The sequence below is a fragment of the Tachysurus fulvidraco genome, chromosome 14 (genome assembly GCF_022655615.1).
Source record: "Tachysurus fulvidraco isolate hzauxx_2018 chromosome 14, HZAU_PFXX_2.0, whole genome shotgun sequence".
NCBI lineage: Eukaryota > Metazoa > Chordata > Actinopteri > Siluriformes > Bagridae > Tachysurus > Tachysurus fulvidraco.
In genome coordinates, this window is record NC_062531.1 from 11,082,580 (window position 1) to 11,102,584 (window position 20,005).

A 20,005-nucleotide genomic window follows, 5' to 3' on the forward strand; every position below is an offset into this window, starting at 1 on the left:
AGAGAGAGAGAGAGAGAGAGAGAGAGAGAGAGAGAGAGAGAGAGAGAGAGAGAGAGAGAGAGAGAGAGAGAGAGAACTATTACTAGATCACTAGAAATAAAGCTCTGCTGTCATCTGCTGGATGTCAGTTTATTTACACTTTTTTCAACGTTTTGTTTGACGTAAATAATATCAAAGTATCTTCAAAGTAAAGAACATATTACATTATGGGTATTCTGCTGATATTAACCAATGGCAATAAATTTGATTGGATGTGACATTGAAAATCATTATAAAAACCTACACATAATGTAGTCTGTATTGAGCAAGGTGTGAATCTGCAACCGTCTTAAAAAATGGAATCAAATCAATTATGCTTTCTTCAAATAGCCCTTTCTCTAAGTTACACGTCATAATTTTTTAAAGGAAGTGTTAATAATATAAATGGCACTTTATGTTATGATATGACAAGTAAATAGCAATGACAGACAGACAGACAGACAGACAGACAGACAGACAGACAGACAGACAGACAGATAGATAGATAGATAGATAGATAGATAGATAGATAGATAGATAGATAGATTTATTCTCAGAGCTCGCTCTTCTAATTACCCTTCTTTCGACTTCGTGTGCTCGATGGCATGGCGCACGTGCCAGACTCTTATTTTGGAGACTCGCTCCTGAAGCAGCGACTCGGAAGAAGGAAATAATGATCAGTGTCTACAAGTAGACTGCAATCAGTCTGAGGTCGAGTAGAAGGTAAGCTATTAAAAATTGTTCAGATAACACCTAAGAAGTTGGTGATGGATTAAATGACACGATTTTACTTTAGTTGGTTGTAAACACAGGGTTGTTTGGAGAAAATCCATTGTTTGATTAACGAAGTGTGAAGTTGCGGTTTTGAGCACAACGGCTTTAGTTAGCTGCTGAACTCAGGGTAGCGTTTTCAGCTCTCGCAGGATGAGGTCATGTTCTTCAAACAGTGCGACACTTTCTAGCTTATTTCCCACGCTGGAAGACGCTACTAGCTAGCAGATACCCCAGCTCTTATTTGTAGCTTCGTGTACAGTCGCAATTAAAGCTCCGACATAATAACCTGTGTTGTTGAAACCTAGCTTGCTAGCTTATGAAAAGTTAGCTGTGTTGCTAGCTGTCTGTCCAGCTGCCAGACATTGTACTTGAAGCCTGAAGCTTTTTCACTTTTATTATCCCTTCTGTCGCCGCTGGAAGAATACATAGGGCTGTGTCTTAAATACCTTTGTGTTTCTGACACATAGTCCACTACATAGTGTATTAAACACGTTGTCTACGCCCAGGTTAGAATGTCTGTGTAGGCAGTGAAGGTCTATTTCGGATGGTGAGATAACTAGCTCTGATAAGACAATAACAATAGCTGTAAAGAGGCAGCTAGTCCAGTGATAGCAGTATTTGTGTTTAGTGACGCCATAGCAGACCATGTTATGTATAAATAAGTTGCTTATTTGTTGTTAATGAAGTATGTAACGAGGAAACAATAGAAACAAACTGGAAAGTAACGTTTGCTGATAACTAAGCGACATCCAGAATACTCATGTTGATTGTATGGGTTTGACACATTCTCAAATTCTGTCTGACAAATATGATTTTGTCTTTTCTATCATTGTTAAGACACTTTAATAAACATCCTAGATGTAAGCTAGTACACACACACTACTGTTTATCAGCACTGAAACTTACTATATAAAAGTGCTGACTTGACCCCAAGCACAGTCACCGGTACTGTGTATAATATTTATATTTAATATTGTGGATTATCTGTGCAACCAGTTCCTATTATCACTTATGTTATAGCAGCTCTATACATTTATTTCCCTCATGAGTCTCTCTTTCTCTCTCTCTCTCTCTTTTTTTTCCAGTTTATGGCGGGTGTTTGTGGAAGCGTGAAAGCGTTCAGTTCACTAAACATGTTCTATTGATAAAACCAGGATTTGTTAATAGATCAGGGATCTATTTAATGAATCTGTTTAATCTGTTTTAAAAAAAAAATAGTGCATCAGTTTGGTCAAGAATGAACTTGGTGTTTACTTCCTGCATTTTACTGATATGGAAAGATGTGATTGTGGTCTTGCAATCGGCTCGGATCGTAACACCTGTGATCATTGCGTTTTGGTCTTCAAATATATTGCAATATATATTTGTGATTTGATATATCACTAGTCCTGACCTTCATCCCCAAGATGATTTTTATTTGCTTGTTTTCACACACATTTGTTTCTCTTACTTGGAGTGCTATGTTGTTTATTATTATTATTATTATTATTCAAAGCATATTCTAGAGTGTTTGGGTTTGCATGAATGTGCATAAATTCTGGGTTGTCCTTTTTGTCCCAAAGGTCTTAAAGGGACCTTAATCAATCTCCCTTCCTAGCTTTATCGCCCAAGAGACATGTATCAGCTAACAGACCGGTCAATGATTTATGTCTAGTTTTGTGGGGGGAAAAACAGGCATGATGGTGTTTGATGCCATGGGATAGCAGTGAGCCATCGCAGTTACTGCCATCTACGAGTGGTTTAATAAGTCATCCACATCTGATGGTGATTAATTCAAGCACACAAAGAGTCGCCTACGTGCATTTGAAGTAACCCGAGTAACACTGGATCATGTAGCCCAGTACAGCTGTGATGGCAGTAGATATTTGAGAAGACATAGTAAATTATCAGCTTCAGGAAACTGGAAGGTAACATTCAAGGAGACATTAGAGCTAGATAATATGTTAATAATAACAGTCCTTTTTGCCCCACCCCCACCCCCACTTGATGCATACAACCAATTCAGGAGCCGACTGAAACGGACAGCAAACAACACTTTATAAACTGATTTTCCGTCGAACTTGTAAACTTTTGAATCACAATGAGGCTGATTCTGAATAATTTTCTTCACTATTATACAAAGAAACAAGGTTAGATTCAAGATAAATGATTTAGTCAGACCTCAACTAGACAGTTAAATCTAGATGCACGAGGAACTCTTCCTTTATTTAGAGTATTTAGTGCACCAGTCACTCATGCATAGTATTCTGTGCTTTTTTACTTTTAGCTGTTATCAGCTGTTTAACAATTTCTTTTTAATTATTTGTGTAAGCTATAAATTAAAATGCTTGTAGATTTGGTGAGCTTTTAAATCATTTATCTTTCCTTAAAATAGTCCAAATGTATTTATTTAGAATTCCATGGTGCATGTGGACCTTTCTTGTAGTTTATAACTGTAGAAGCGTACAAAGGCCACTCGCTGGCATGAGTATTCTCTTATACAACATCCTGTCTGTGGTAATCTTTTAGGTAACCATGGCAATGACTGGTCAGACGTCCTGTTCCTCCATGAGCAACCACACCAAGGAGCGGGTCACGATGGCCAAAGTGACCCTGGAGAACTTCTACAGCAACCTGATCTCCCAGCACGAAGAGAGGGAGATGAGGTAAACGTCACAAACGGGGATGAGTATGTGATGAACATAGCTCACTTAGCATTAAACCAGTCCGGCAGCTTTGAGCAAAACAATAATGTCTTGAGCATCTCAACAATGCGGTGGAGTTTCTTTAGAGTCTTTCATCCCCTGATGGAGTCTGGCGCGTATGTGAGACGAAAGCAGTGGGTGTGTACATGAGTTGAGGCACTAATAAGGACGCTGGCTCACTACACACTGGGACACCGATGACTCAATTCCGCCATTTACCGCCGTTTACATTATGAAAGATTTCGATTGTTCTCTCACATGTCCTACTAACATTTCTAACTAGAAGATATATTCTGTTCCGGATATATTCCGGGTAATGTTACAATATATCACAAGTTAATTTAAAGAATCTTTAATAGAATTGTCATGTACAGAGTTTATTGGATATTAATTTAATGTATGTATTTGCCTTGAAAACATTTGAAACTGGTAATGAAATAAACTGAAATACAAACATACAACTGTCAGAAAAGTGCATTGTGCGATGAGTGAATTTTCACCATATAAATCTCACTGTGTTTGTGTGTGTGTAGGCAGCAGAAGCTGGAGAAGGTGATGGATCAGGAGGGACTTGCTGATGAAGAGGTGTGAAGGCAATGTTACTATGAACTTTGACTGCTCACTTGTTAAATTCAATATAGATAAAAACATTTCAATCCAAATTTCTATCGAATGCATCTAAGCACACATTATTGTAAGTTGTTGTTTTTTATCTAATACAATGGAGATGTTATACAGCTCCGCTGTATGAGCAAGTTTCATTTATTTGGGTCCGACGGGAGACGTGTTTGGCGTTATACCGGGCAAGGACTGACCCCAAAGTGCATAAAGAAGTAGTCAGAAAGTCAGAAAGGTCTTTATTGCCAAGTATGTTTTCACATACAAGGAATTTGTTCAAGTACGGATTCTAATAAAGAAGTCAGCGAAAGATGGAGGAGGATGTGTCATGGTTTAAGGATGTTTTCTGCAGCAGGATTCAGGCCTCTTGTACAGCTACATGGCAGGGAGAATGCAAAGGTTCATCAGAACCTGTGATATTTGCCAATAAACCCTCAATTTTCCTGCAAGACAATGCAAAAGCAGTTCTAGGAAGCTAAGAACACTAAAATAATGAAATGGCCAGCAACAAGTCCTGATCTAAACCTGATCGAAAATCTCTGGAACATACTTGACATCAAAGTTCTAGCTACAAACTCACTACAGTTAGTGATCTGGAAGAAGAAGAATGGCCTAAGATCTCACCAAAGTTGTGGGAGAAACTAGTGATGTCGTGCGGCTGCAGACGCGCTGAGGTCATTCACAGCAACAGCCTCTAAACTTCCTTCTTATTTTTGGCAGCTGTAACCCACAGAATTATAGCTGTAATCTTTCCTTCTACAGTGGTCACTGTTATCTAATTGTGATCACTGCGTGTTCTACATCATCATTTTTGTTGAAGCGTCTTCCTTGTTTCACACAACCTGCTAGAACAGTGCTATAACCCACAGCTAATATAATATAATCTCTTCAGATTTTGAGCAATGGTTAATAATAAAGTGGTTAATAATATTTCAGAAAAAATCAAGTGTTTCTAAACTCTTCTTTACTTTTGATTTACATTTTTAAAATTTTTTTATAGAAGCGTATTCGGCGTTCTCAGCATGCAAGGAAGGAGACCGAGTTTCTGCGACTGAAACGAACCCGTCTTGGATTGGATGACTTCGAGTCACTCAAGGTGATCGGCCGTGGAGCTTTCGGAGAAGTATGAGGCTTTTTTTTGTCTTGTTTGTTATATTATGTTTTTTTTTCATGCATTCAATTGCATCATGCATCATGTTGAATGCAAATCTTCAGTTTAAAATTTTTTTTAGTGGGATTTAGAGGCACTTACACACTTCTTCATTATTGATGTCTAGGTCCGTCTAGTTCAGAAGAAAGACACAGGCCACGTGTATGCCATGAAGATCTTGCGCAAAGCTGACATGCTTGAGAAGGAACAGGTAACCCTTCCTTAAACAGAATATTGATCATTTCTGTTATTAAAGGTTATTTAAATTTGACCCAAAGACAAAACTATTTTCTATAAGAGTTTTATATAAAACTAGTTTATATGGGGAATCTCAAAAAGATGGTTTTACAGTCACTGGAATGCTTAGGGTTTATATTAAATCTGAATATATATATATATATATATATATATATATATATATATATATATACACACACACACACACACACATGTATACGGTTATTATACAGTTTTATTTTATATACAGAGTACACCCTTAAGTGAACGTGTCCAAAGCGTCAATGTTTTGTGTGAGCACCATTGTTGTTTACCACTGAATTAATCTCCTGGGCATAGAATTCACCAGAGCTGCACAGGTTGTTGCTGGGAACCTCTTCCACTCTTCCATGACATGACATCACAGAGCTGCTGGATGTTAGACATGTGGCGCTTCTCCACCTTCTGCTTGAGGATGTCACACAGGTGCTCAATTGGGTTCAGGTCTGGAGACATACTTGGCCACACCATCACCTTCAGCTTTCTCAGCAAGGCAGTTGTCATCTTGGCGCTATGTTTGGGGTTCTTATTATGTTGGAAAACCAGCCCAGTTTCTGAAGGGAGGGCATCACGTGTGCTTTAGAATGTCACAGTACATGCTGGACTCCAAGGTTCCCTCATTAAAATAGCTCCCCAGTGCCAGCAGCATTCATGCAGCCCCAGACCATTGTGCTACCACCACCATGCTTGACTGTAGACAAGACACAGTTTTTTTGGTACTCCTTACCAGGGCATCGCCACACATGCTGGACACCATCCAAGCCGAATACATTTATCTAATGCCAGTTTTCCACCGAGGCAGTTTGAGTGCTGGTTCGGAGCCAGAGCCTGCCTCCGTTTATACAAATTACACGGAGCTGCACGTACACGTTGTATTCGCCGCGTTTGGATGCTAATGTAGGTTCACAAAGCCATGAGCATTAACAGTAAAGCAACATCCACCATTGTTGATGTTGTGTTTGTGTTTGCCGCTGCTGAGACGTATACAGTGACGTCAGATTCGGCTCTGTGTTGGCTCGCTAGCCGGTGGAAAGGCAAACACAAAGTTCTTAGAAGGTTTGCTATTGGAACCAACTTTGAACCAGCACCAGCTCTGAACCAGCACTCGGTTCATTTTGGTGGAAAAGAGGCAGTAGTCTCATCAGACCACAGGACATGGTTCCAGTAATTCATGCTCTTGGACAAGTTGTCTTCAGCAAACTGCAGGCTTTTAATTTTTTTTGAGTCTTCAGAAGAGTCTTTACTCTGGGTCGACGCCCATGCAAACCGACTTGTTTGCAATGCTGGCTGCACTCATGTGTCTCCTTTTTTGAAGCCAGCTTCTGTACCTGACGCACAGCATGGGGACTTCTTCGATCTACCCTTGAGAGGCCTGTTCCGAGTGGAACCTATCTTGGAAAACCTCTTCATGAGCCTGGCCACTGTACTGAAACTCCGTTCCAGGGTGTTATCGATCTTCTTATAGCCTAGGCCATCTTTGTGGAGAGCAAAAAAAGGTATTCTCAAATTCTCAGAGAGTTCTTTGCAAGAGGCACCATGTTCAACATGCAGTGGTCAGCATAAGAGAATTGTACAGAAAGCACCAAATTTTAACTGTTCTAATACAAGATACACAATTTTGTATGGTCCTGTCAAGCAGACAAGAACATAAACATGAAGCTATGTGGTCTTGCATGGTTAAAAGACATACAGCTGTTATTACTTAGGGTGTACTCACTTTTGCCAGATATTTTGACTGTAATGGTTGTATGTTAATTTATTTTCAGAAGACCGTGTGTGTGTGTGTGTGTGTGTGTGTGTGTGTATGTATGTATATATATATATTAGAGAGAGAGAGGCTCTGTTTATGTGAAGAATAAGATGTTGATTGTTAAGATGAATAAGATGTTGGTTCAAATGCACAAGTTTCTCAGGTTCTCTCCTATGTTCTAGGTTGGTCATATACGTGCTGAAAGAGACATCCTGGTGGAGGCAGACAGTCAGTGGGTAGTGAAGATGTTCTATAGTTTTCAGGACAAGATGAACCTGTACCTCATAATGGAGTTCCTACCTGGAGGTGGGTCCACTCTATTAATACTCAGTGCTTTAAACCAGTTCAGTCATTGTTATTGTCTCTTGATGGAAATGTCCTAGTTATGTCATACTGATTCAGTTGTAGCCCAATTAGCTGTGCTGAAAGTAACAAAATTATCAATGAACATTGTAATCCGGAAAAGTATCAGGAAAAGCAAAATGTGTATCCAGGTGATCAGGCTTTATTTGCCTTTAAGACTTAACGACTCAAGTGGCTGCCATTATTTAACAGGATGCTTTAAACCTATTTTAAAGTAAATAAAAAACTGGTCCTTACTGGCCTAATGTAGCCAAATATTGTCACACCCATATGTCATTGTTGAACATCTCATTGCACTAGTCTGGAGTGTGGCTTAGTGTGGATTTCTGATCATTCAGCCAGAAGTTCATTAGTGAGGTCAGGTACTGATGGCAGGTGAGAAGGTCTGGGTACCGTCACCAGTGTTCAGTGGGGTTGAGGTCAGGGCTCAGGTGCAGGTGCAGTTTTCCCACTTTATCAACCTTATCAAACCATGTCTTCACCCGGCACTGATTTGTGTACAGGGGCATTGTCGTGCCAGAAAGGGTTTGTGACCCTTAGTTTCAGTGATGAGGTAACCTTAATGATAACACATAAATATATTACAGATTATTTATATAACAGTTTGGGGAAAACTCAAATATTGGTGTGATGGTCAGGTGTCTACTGAGCTGTACCATGCACCATACACCTATGACTACAGACTACAGGTGCATGGTGTACTTTGTCATACAAGTACAAGTTTGTAATGGAATTGAGTTCACTGCTCTTCTCTAAAACCCACCATGCTTGGCATCTCTGCAGGTGATATGATGACTCTGCTGATGAAAAAGGATACTCTGACCGAGGAGGCTACGCAGTTTTACATCGCTGAGACGGTGCTAGCCATCGACTCCATCCACCAGCTGGGTTTCATCCACAGAGATATTAAACCTGACAACCTGCTACTGGATTCAAAGGTTAACTCTGAATCCATTTAGAGAATTGAGATGTGTGAATAGATACAGTAATCATTACACCTATTGTTAACTTAGCAGAGTGTGTGCTCTCTCACTGTGTAGATATCAGTTCTCTCTGTTTGAGGTAAACCCAATGTTTTCCATTGTCTCTATTGTTTATGTAGGGCCACGTGAAGCTGTCAGATTTTGGCTTGTGTACGGGGCTTAAAAAGGCTCACAGGACAGAATTCTACAGAAACCTCAACCACAGCCTGCCCAACGACTTTAGTAAGCCGACGCGTCTTTTACTCTCATGTCAATAATTATGGTATTACATTCTACAGTTCTCTGATGTGTTTGAGTCATCGGGCTAATCCCTGAGCTGCTTGTGTCAGTTTTTTGCTTTCCACAACTCCTCTGCTGGGATCAGTTTCCTTCAGCACTAAACATGATGCTGTTTACACAAAGCCTGCTGTCATTAGTCAGGGGTTTGCATGACAGAAGCTTATAAATCTTCATTAAGAGAACAGTGGAAGATTTGAAATAGAAGGCCGGTTTGCTAGCGATTATTCCGTATTTGAATGAACCTAACAGTGCGTTAGTGTTTTACTGGCGATAGTATGTTTTTCAATATAGCACAAATTTACATCGCCTGAATATGTGCCCAGGGTTTTCATTTTCAGTTGATGAAAGCACTTTATATAATAAAAGAACAGTAATGGAGTCTTTATTTTTACACGTTAATGTTTGGGTGATCTATTTAAACTTGTAGCTTTAAACGTTTAAACATGCCTAGCTTTTTTGTTCCTGGAGGACTAGTGATTAGGCTTCAGTGCTCCCACCAGCGCAGCCCAGCTTCAATTCCTAGCTTGGGAACTGGGGATGCAAAAGACAGTGCACCTCTAGTTCTGGTCCCAGGCCTGGTGAAATTTGGCATGTTGCCCCAGGAACAACATCTGGCATAAAACCTGTGCTAAATTGAATATGCACACAAATGATCTACTGTGGTGACCCCTGACAAGAGCAGCTGAAAGAGGAGGAAGCATTCTGATTGGTTGATGCGCACAAGAGCGTGTGTCTAAGGCATGGGACTTTTCCCATTCTGCCATTCTGTTAGCCAGATTCACACAGCTTTCTGCAACCTGCCACAGACTAAGAACTCACTGTAACGTGCCGCTTGTTATCAACATGTTATCAACAGTGTCACTGACTCATACACATATTTTAGATACTAAACAATGTTAAGGTTTTGGTCCATCACTCGCTGACAGTCACCTGATGTCAAAGGTTTGGTGGAAGCTCTTGCTTGATGCTGAACATATGAGCTCATCTCTTCCAGGTCAATTAATAATATTTGTTACACCGGTTTCTCATTTATGCTGTTAGCCCGAAGCCATCTTGTCCACACACTGGAGTTTTTGTGGAAAACTGGTCCTTCCCTCTACTGCTAGGATTTTCTCATTAGCAGCATTGGCATCTGTGATGTCTCCTTCTTTCACACTCTGCCAGTGTGTAATAAAATTACTATGCTATGTTTGAGCAAGTGGCGGCAGTTGCTAGGATATCCTTGTTGACAGAATGGTAGTTCCTAAATCTGTGCAGCTCCCAACATGGTGTTCTGTTTCCACTGCAATTCTGCTGCTTCTAAGCTGTGTTGAGTGTGGGATGTTCTCCAAGCCATCAGGAGTAATGCTGCAAGGGATTGGTGTGCTTAGAAAGTGGACATGAGTGTGTCAAGTCATTTCAGGATTTCAATCAGAAGACTTTTTTTATTATTCTATTGTGCTGTGAACCTGTGTATGAGTTGGGTTGTCTCATGGTTTTTTGGGATAAAATGGGAAAATGTAGCATGATTGTACAAACTTACCTATAAACTGAGATTAGTTTGCCTGGATTATGAGAAAACATAGTGTGTTTGTTGCTGCTGTTGTGGTAATGAATCTTCAGTAATATCTTGGAGGCTTTGTCTATCATACTCAAGAAGAGGATGTAAGGATTTATTCATAGACAGAGGTGTGCTTTTATGGAATTAATCAACACCTTTAAGAAGTCAGCCGCTCTGTGCTATAAGATGATGATAAATTAACTTTCTACCAAAAAATGAAACATATAGTATGTGTAGTGTATGTTAAGCAAGGATCTTCATGCTTTGTGTTTGGTGTTATGAATCTATGTGGCTCTTTCTTTGCTTTCTTAACTGATGAAGAGCTTCTGTTTTTTATATCCTCTTTACACTGTGGTGAAATTATTCTACTTCTGCATAACACAGACAAATGTATTCTTATATTCTATTTTACGAGAGCGAATATTTAGTTTTTATGATGTCCCTGCTAATAAAAAAAAGTGATCCTTTGGGGTTTTTTTTGTTTGTTTGTTTTTTGCAGCATTCCAAAACATGAACTCAAAAAGAAAAGCAGAGACGTGGAAGAGAAACCGGAGACAGCTGGTGAGTAAAATGACATAAACATACAGTACAGGAAAATAAACAGCATGCGGGTGGGATATTAATCTTCTTTAGTTACGTGGACCGTGGTGTGTTTACAAGACACACTGGCATTAGATTTGCAAGCTGAGACAGAGCTGTCTGTTTTAGGAGTAATAGCGAATAAGTGAGGTTTGTGTTACTTCAGGCTTTCTCCACTGTTGGAACCCCTGACTACATCGCTCCAGAAGTGTTTCTGCAGAACGGATACAATAAACTCTGTGACTGGTGGAGCCTCGGGGTCATCATGTACGAGATGCTTATAGGTAAGATAAAGCTGCTAGATATAACGCTAAAAGGCCAGGGTTGTCTTAGATGCTGACAGAAGATGCAGCTTTCATCGACATTGTGTGTGTTTGCAGGTTACCCCCCCTTCTGTTCAGAGACTCCTCAGGAGACATACAGGAAGGTGATGAATTGGCGGGAGACGCTGACTTTCCCCCCGGAAGTTCCTATTTCAGAGAAGGCAAAGGATCTTATTCTCAGGTACAGTTTGCTCCTCTAGTGTTGTTACGCATTTATCGTATACATGCCACAAATGCTTCATCCTGCACCCAAAGCCATTGCTCTGTACCTATAGCTGTTAATATGACGGATGATAAAAATGATTCGTTACATTAATGTCATTGCTGCTGTTGATTGAGAAATGTCAAGACTAGTTCCTGAAGACTTAATGGTGTATTGTGCTCCAGGTTCTGCTGTGAGAGTGTTGACAGGATTGGTGCTAATGCAGTTGAAGAGATTAAATCCAATCCTTTCTTTGAAGGGGTGGATTATGACCATATCAGGTAAAACCTTTAAGTGCTACATGCTGTAAGATTGACCTGTGCAGTAATGATTCTTCTCAGTTTGCAATTTTTCCATTTTTAAAATATTATAATAAACAATAATAAACAAACTGGTTCCTCTGAAGGTTTCATCCTTATATCCTCTCAGGTAGTTTTACCTTGCCGGCTTGCTCATTAGAGATTGGGATAAATGTACAGTATAGCTACTACTACTACTACTACCACTACCACTACTACTACTACTACTACTACTACTACTACTACTACTTCATTTTTTTCCTCTGTTCTGTTTCCATACTCCTGTACAGCTGTACAGGGAAAAGTGCTAAACAAATAAATTTAATTGAATTGAAAAAATGTAATTATATCAATTATAATTATAACAGTTTAACATTATAACAGGAATTAGAACAGATAGTCTGAAAATAAGCAGTTTCATATTTTCATAATATTGCAGAATTAGGAAGTCGGGGGAGGGGGGCATCTCTCTCTCTCTCCCCTCCTTTAAAAAAAAAAAAAAAAAAAGCATACACTCAATACTGATATTCACCCACACTGTGATAACTCGCACTAACATACTTCCATGCCCAGTGTAAGACATTTGGAAGAGATGAGAATTGATACTTTTGTATTTGAACTACAGCATGTTAGCTGCTCATTAACAGAATTATTATTTTCACCTGTAGATGCATGCTAAGCAGTACATGTGAGAGGGTCTAAAGACATGATTATTTTGACAGGGAGAGACCAGCTGCCATTCCAATCGAGATTAAAAGCATCGACGACACCTCAAACTTCGACGAGTTTCCAGAATCGGACATCCTCCAGCCAACTTGTACGTTCAGGGAATGTTTTTGTAACCGAACATCTCTATGTTTACGTCCCTCCATCACTTTAACATTCTCTTCTCTCCTGTCTCCTCTTTCTTAGCATCTGTAGTGACCAACCACAGTGAAGCTGATTTAAAGAACAAAGACTGGGTCTTCATTAACTACACATACAAGCGCTTTGAGGGCCTGACCGCCCGTGGGGCTATTCCCTCCTATATGAAATCAGGGAAGAGATAAACACACACCCTTCATGAAGCTTGTGTTTGTCCTTTTAAAGGAGCCCTTTTCCATTGCTTCTCATCGCTGAGGATCGGTCAACATCTCCAAACTCCAGTCTGTTTCCTTTTACGGGCCATGCTGTGATGCATTCATGGTAGTGGACGTTTTCTCCGCTTCCAGCACTTGTCCCTTTTTTTTTTTTTTTTTTTAAATCAACCCAAGCTTTTTCAGTAGAAGCTGTAAAAGCTGCTTCTAGTCATTTGTTTTGACTGGGAATGTAAAATTCGGGGCCAACAACTTTGAAATGAATTTTCCCCCCATCAAATAGAGAGTTTTTTTTTTTTTTTTTAATTCTAATGAATAATTAATTTAGAAAACTAGAATGTGGCCAGTCCACTGTTATGCAGGGGGTTGATTTGAGTTGGTGTCATTTACCTTCTGTAAAAAAAAAAAAGAATTCTGCTCTGCTCAGTTTCAACCTAAACATCTGTTGTAGAAATCTTAAAATATATATATATAGGATTTCAGAAAGAGAAAAAACAAGACTCTCTCTGCAAAGTTTTTAAAGAATTTAGACGCATTTGATTTTTAGTTTTTACATTTATATATATATATAACTCTCAGTGCTTGCCATCACATACTTCACCTAATGGCAATGGCAAAATGCAAGGGGCTTCTTTTTTTTATGCAAACAGTTTTCAATGCTTGAAAGCCTAATATAATGTTTGGGAACCTGCCTCCAGGGACAAACATTGCCTTAAATTTGGTTACTAGACGAATGTTCCAGTAATCCCTTGTTACACCAGCACAATGTCCCGCTTCCAGACAAATGTTTTGGGGTTGTCTTTTTTCCTTTGTATATTTTTTCTTTGTCTGTTTACTTTCTTTAGAGTATACCAGCCAGTGATAATGACCAAGTGAGGTTTTATTAGACCAGCTTATTTCTCGTGATTCTTTCAACTGCAGCTGTAGCTTCATCCTGTAATTTTTCCGTTTGCTGGATGTTCGCTCTCAACCTAAATTTGAATTTCTTTTCCGTAAAAGGGCTCGCTGTTCATGTTTACCTTGTTCAGTTTGGGAACAAATCACGAGTTGGATGATCGGAGCCGTTCAGTGTGCTGAATGCGCTTATTTGATGATCTTACTCAGCAGTCTTCCATGTTGCTCCTGGGCTGAAAAAGCATGTTAATAGCTAAAGCAATATTTTACCAAAGACTTATTTTAGAAGCTGATGCACCCTTGTTATGCCTTCTGCAATGCTTGATTTGTACTGGAGATTTGTAGAAAAGCACGTCTAATAGAGTAACGGCAAAAAAAAGTCTATTTATCCCAGGACAGTCTACTGTCATCATTTTAGTATGGCTAGGTTGCACTATTGTACTGATGTATAGGAGCGTTTAAGGGAGACATTGCATGACTCTTATAGGTCTCGCTCGGTTAGATGTCCGCAGGTTCCTTTGTCAGCATCAAGTGAAAACAGAATCCCGTTCTCAACGAAGCTGTACTGTTTGCATCGTTACACTGTCGTAGGCAAGACTAATCAAATCAAGATTTAGCGTTGACTCAGCTGGATTTTATGCAGCCTATTAGAGCTAACCGTATTTTTCGTCAGAACGCTTAGCACGTCTGCTGAATTGTGAATATCTATTCGTCCTGTCTAACTGGAGCAGGACACAATAAATACGTTTCTTATTTTGCAATGCACAAAATGCTGTCTGTTAATTCAGTAACTATCCGCATGGCCTCACAAATCCAAAAATGCTGTTGATTTCTGATAAAAAGAAAAAAGCACAATTGGTGGATTTTTCTTTTTTTTCACCCCCAAATGCTGTAGTTTTTATATTTCAGGAGTTGTACAAGGGAGCGTTGGATTTTGTAAATTCGAGCATTATTATTATATCGATCCTGTAGATCACACGTTCTGCTTGGATGCTTTTGCATGAGTGCTGCTCAAATGTTGGATGATCTCTAAGTGGCACGGAGTACGTGTTTCATTCATTTTAAACTCTATTCTTCTTCTGTTCTTGTGGGTTTGGCCCTCTGTTCCAGTACTGCGCAGTTTATTACTTTCAAACGAAGCGATTCTCCTGCAGTCAGATACTCACCCAAAACATGCTAAAGTGACTCGTTCTCAAAACAGAACTTGATCTGCTGTGTATCGTTTTAGGACTATTGGGCCTCGTTTATCAAGCTGGATACAAACATGTTTATTTGTAATTAACATTAACATATTTTAATCCAGTTAGTCTGGGAAAATGTTTATATCCAGCGTGCACTACGGGGTCTGGTTGAATTTACAGATAAGGAGACTTACTAATGCAAATCTTAACCACTGGGCTTCAAATCATATAATTACAATAACTTGCAAATGAAGCATTTTATATAAAAGAAAGAAAGTAAAACGGACCAGCTCGATAAATGAATACACACAAGACTAGCTATACTATTGTCTGAATGTCTGAATTTTTAGCTTGTTTGGTTTCTGAAACACAATTTTTGTAAAAGACTGATAAACGAGGCCCTGGGTTTAGAGCTCGAATTGCACTGTTTAAAAGAAGAAATCTTGAATTTTCGAGAACGTTCTGTTGCACAGAAGTTTGGGCGTGAGTAAAATGATGTGCATTTGATTTCCTCTTATAGTTTGTACAGTACACGGAGAAGGATTTTGAATGTTTTAATAACACACTGGTCCATTTCTATTTACTTTTTCACACGATCATTACAGTAGCTTAGTCTTTCTGACTAATTTCTGAATATTTATATACTTACTAGAACCTTCTGGAATAAAATCAGTGCGTGTGTTTGTATGTTTAAAGGGTTTGTATCGTAATGGATTTACGGCGTATTTATTCAAACCAGGAACGTGTATGAGTGTATCCCTGGATTTTTGAGAAGAATGGCGAACAAGAATGAGCTAGCTGTTCTTTTTTTTTTTTTTTTTTTAAGTATAAAAGATAATATAAAAACTGCTCCTGGGTTCTGTAATATTGCGTTCTACTGTGAGACGATGAAGTCGGGCCTCTCTGCCTTAATATTAAGTTTGTAGATTGTAGCATCACCTCAAAGAGCACCTTTTACTGGTTTGTTATTGAGAGAGCTTGTGGTGAGCACACAATTTTAATGCTATCATTCAATAAACCACCAGTTTATTTACCTGTGGTGTTTTTTTCCTTCTTGTTTAATGTGTTTGCATTCTTAAACAGTTAACACTGCATACTGCTGTTAAAGTGCTACTCTGTCACCTTGTGAACATTAGCTATTGATTTCCATGACAGTCCAGAGTCTTGTGTATTGGGATTAGAACAAGTAATGCATATAAGTGACACAGCAAGAGGAAAAATTTACTCTGTGTGCATTTGAGAAAAAACATCTAATGAATCATCAGGGGTTTCCTTTACACTCATGGGGAAATTCGGTCCTTCCTTGTTGACCTTTTACAGTAAGAAAACGCAAACAGACCAAGGAAGACAATCATAGCTGTGCTGATGGATATGCAGAAACTGAGCAGCACAACCTTTTGCACGGTGCCCCTCGGATACAGTTTCCCAGTGACAACAGTTATGTTATTCTCTATTGGTTTCTCCCACTCGGTCAAACCCTCTGTGAATTTTAGATTCAGAACATTTGCAGATAAAACCTTCAGTCCTTTATACATCCTCTTTACTCTTCGGTAAGATGTGTCCAGTACGTCACAGCGATACGTCCCAGCATCCTCCTCTTTCACCCGATTCAGGACGATCCTGTCCAGCCCGGGGACGTCACGCTGTATAAAGAAGCGGTTATTGGTGGTTATAATACCTCGTGCAAAGTGCCACGACACTGCAAAGGCAAACCGGCCCATGGCTTCCATGACTTCCTCGAAACAATCCAGCTCCACAAACTGTCCTGCAGTGACTGTTTGAAGCTGCAGCCCACACTGCCACTTGTCCAGACATTGGACCTGACGAACTCTGCATGCCGGGGAGTTAGCTTTGGGATCAGTGCCCAAAGGGCAGAGCCTCTGGGTACGGATTCCCAGTCCGCAGGTGGTGCTACAGCCTGAGCTGTATGTGATCACCCATGTGTTATTGGAAGCTAGATCTTCCAGATCAACACCTCTAAAGGCCTCACACTGGCTGCAGAAATGAAGCACAATCAAAAAGAGGGCAAGGTAGCGCATTATTAATGGTGCTCCAGTGGATGATGTTGGACGTTACCTGCGTAGACAAGATTCTTTCTTTTTATAATAAATATACAGTGCACTTTACTTTGCATCTGCAACTTCTGTATTATTATTATTATTATTATTATTATTACGTCTTTATCCAGTGCGGTGTACAAAAGTGCTAGGAAGTCTTTCTCAATGAATACATCAACACCGGTTCAGTACATTACAGACTAAAATCTTGGGAGGAATCATTAGTAGTAGTAGTAGCAGCTGTAGTATCATTGACCCTAATACAACAACAGTATTTGTACCTTTGCAGAGGTAATATTTATCTTAAGACCTTTTAGTCTGATCACAGAAGATAAAAAGAAATTGATTAAAGTACAGAATAAAACTAGGCCAGCTATCATACAATACTACAACATAGCCCACGATGGTGGTGTTTATTATTTTTCCATGATTTCTGGCACCAACAATGACAACAGTTCAGACCTGAACACGCTGAGTGTTATAATGCACTGATGCCTGGGAAACCTTCCATAAATATCTTATAATCATTTAAACCAGAAAGCTTCTCCATATCAACTTGATTAATTCCATTTAACATTTGTATTCATTTATTATTAACCTTCGATTCTTCAGCTCATCCACTATACAAGTCTCTGTGAGTGCGTTGTTATTATGGAAATGATAACATAGAAGTAGCACATTCACATTTTTAGAGAATTTGACATATTTCTGCTTAATAGTCTTAAAGTTCTCATAGTTCAAGGTTCCACTATTCAGAACACTGTTAGCCATGTGTTGGAAAATCTGTGCCGTCGTCTATTTACTCATGAGTTGTTGTCCCAAACCTCTCCATTACTAAGGTAAATTGTAAAAAAAAAAAACTCCATCATCTATGACTCACTCAACCACTGGAAACTCCACATCGGGGAAAAAAAGGAAGGAAAAAAAAAAACACTGAGTAAAAACAACAGTGGTAGTGGTCAAAGTTTGGAGAGGTGCTGTCATGATTGACCTGTCTCAAACTTAAAGCTGAATTTTGTACACACACACACACACACACACACACACACACACACACACACACACACACACACACACACACACACACACACACACAAACAAACAAACAAACAAACATATAAATAAATAAATAAATAAAGGATAATGAAAGGCCTTAATTCAAATGTGAAGAGCAGATGGGTCATGCACAAAGGCAATTACCAGAGCACATGAGCAAGTCCTTATTATAATAGCTCAAGAAGAAGTCATTGAAGGCTTTAAAATGTCAAGTCTTAACCACACTAAGACACTGTGGCAGGAGCCAAAATGAGAAGATTACAATTGAAAACCCACAAAGGTCAAAGTATTAAAGCAGGTCTCTATGGTGTACACTGAACATTCCACTATCATGGTGCAAGTCACATAATTTGACAAATGAAAACCAGTGCAAAAAACCCCAATTCTAAATAGGATTAATCAGTGTTCATGTTTACCAAACCAGCTTTGAACACAGTGTAGCCTGTCTGAAGATAATTCTGTTTTCTTTTATCCCTGCTCAATTTTCAAGTTTCTGTTTTCAGCATCATAACATTCAGTGTCATATCCTACACTACTACTACCAATAATAATAATGATGATGATGATGATGATGATGAAACATTAACCAAAGAAATACCTGAAACTGAATAAAATACAGCACCTACCTTTTGACAACACTAATATATATATATTTAAAATTCTGTGGCTGATTCAAAAAATCATAGCGACACTGAATTCAGTTAGTGACATCATTCGTCAGTGCTGCATTTAGCCACTAGATGGAGCCCTTTAGTCGTGTGTGTGTGTGTGTGTGTGTGTGTGTGTGTGTGTGTGTGTGTGTGTGTGTGTGTGTGTGTGTGTGTGTGTGTGTGTGTGTGTGTGTGTGTGTGTGTGTGTGTGTGTGTGTGTGTGTGTGTGTCCTAGTCAACAGTTTTTCCTTCATCAGGCTTTCTGACTCTACACCAAACCTCTGTTTATGTTAAATTATTCGAACAACAAATTCACAGTATTGTAGTAAACCATTTGTGGTAAAGATCAATACACTCCCTAATTCCAGACAGATAACCCTGTTCTCAGAAATGCTGCATGCCTTTGAATAGTTAAGATTGATAAGCCAGAACATCTGTGCTTACTCTGAAGTGCCCAGCTTTCTGCTGCAGTTTTCACTGACTTGGTTTTTGTGGTAAACGATTTCTTGATTCCACTCTTTGTAGTGTGGGTAAACAGGATGCTCACGGGCTCTGACTGCAGGCATGCTAGCAGGATGTCCTTGTATTCTAACTCTCAGTGTCTCGATAACTAGAACTGAAACCTGCCTCTGCGAACACCTACTAAATCTGTATGAATATTGAAAATTCTGTGGAGGTGAAGAGGAAGCACCATTAGGCCTAGACTTTTAGTGATGTTATGGCCCAGCATGCTTTGCATGACACACTTAAGCAGATTTTGTCCACAAAGTGTTTTGTTTTGTTTTGTTTAGTGGTAATTGTTTATGCATTGAGTAGCACTGTGGTACATTGGGTACTGCTGCTGCCTGTCAGCTCTGGGCTCTTTAAGCTCAGGTTACTGTCTGTATGGAGCTTGGTATATTTTCCCTGTGTCATTGTGGGTTTCCTCTGGGTTCTCTGGTGTCTTCCCACATCCCAGTAGGTGGATTGGCTTTGCTAAATTTCCCCTAAGGTATGAAAGAGTGTGGTTCATGCAGGGTGAATTCCCATCCTTGCACCCAGTGACACACTGATGAATAAATAAATGAATGAATGACTGAATGAATGAATGGAAATTTATGAACAGCATAGCTCTTCATTAATGTATTTGTTGAATGTTGTTAGTTAGCCTCTTCCTGTGCTGAAAGGCATTTTACCCCTAACCCTCTTTGTCACTGTTGATTTAAATGTTTATGGTCTCGCTTGGTGAGTCAGTTATGATTTGCCTAGAAGCT

General features: G+C 39.3%; 2 protein-coding genes across 2 annotated transcripts; one reads left to right on the forward strand and one right to left on the reverse strand.

Moving 5' to 3' along the window:
* Positions 1–618: 618 nt before the first annotated feature.
* On the forward strand, positions 619–16,022 carry stk38a (serine/threonine kinase 38a). Its single transcript, XM_027167217.2, has 14 exons — positions 619–741; positions 3,301–3,437; positions 4,010–4,061; positions 5,095–5,217; positions 5,372–5,455; positions 7,453–7,576; positions 8,417–8,571; positions 8,736–8,838; positions 10,935–10,996; positions 11,181–11,298; positions 11,395–11,518; positions 11,725–11,820; positions 12,561–12,655; positions 12,751–16,022. Exons 2-14 carry the CDS (start codon positions 3,307–3,309, stop codon positions 12,885–12,887), a joined length of 1,404 nt encoding a protein of 467 aa, XP_027023018.1. The 5' UTR covers positions 619–741; positions 3,301–3,306; the 3' UTR covers positions 12,888–16,022.
* Positions 15,791–18,829, reverse strand: tmem81 (transmembrane protein 81). Its single transcript, XM_027167219.2, has 2 exons — positions 18,729–18,829; positions 15,791–17,065 (listed from the first exon to the last, which is right to left on the reverse strand). The coding sequence occupies exon 2, from the start codon at positions 17,026–17,028 to the stop codon at positions 16,270–16,272; it is 759 nt and encodes a 252-aa protein (XP_027023020.2). The 5' UTR covers positions 17,029–17,065; positions 18,729–18,829; the 3' UTR covers positions 15,791–16,269.
* Between the last annotated feature and the right edge of the window lie 1,176 nt (positions 18,830–20,005).

Bases quoted from the DNA above. Each gene is read 5' to 3' on its own strand.
- tmem81 (XM_027167219.2), bottom strand. From the start codon at position 17,028: ATGCGCTACCTTGCCCTCTTTTTGATTGTGCTTCATTTCTGCAGCCAG.
- stk38a (XM_027167217.2), top strand. From the start codon at position 3,307: ATGGCAATGACTGGTCAGACGTCCTGTTCCTCCATGAGCAACCACACC. The intron at 3,438-4,009 runs GTAAACGTCACA...GTGTGTGTGTAG, and splicing joins CACGAAGAGAGGGAGATGAG to GCAGCAGAAGCTGGAGAAGG. The intron at 11,519-11,724 runs GTACAGTTTGCT...ATTGTGCTCCAG, and splicing joins GCAAAGGATCTTATTCTCAG to GTTCTGCTGTGAGAGTGTTG.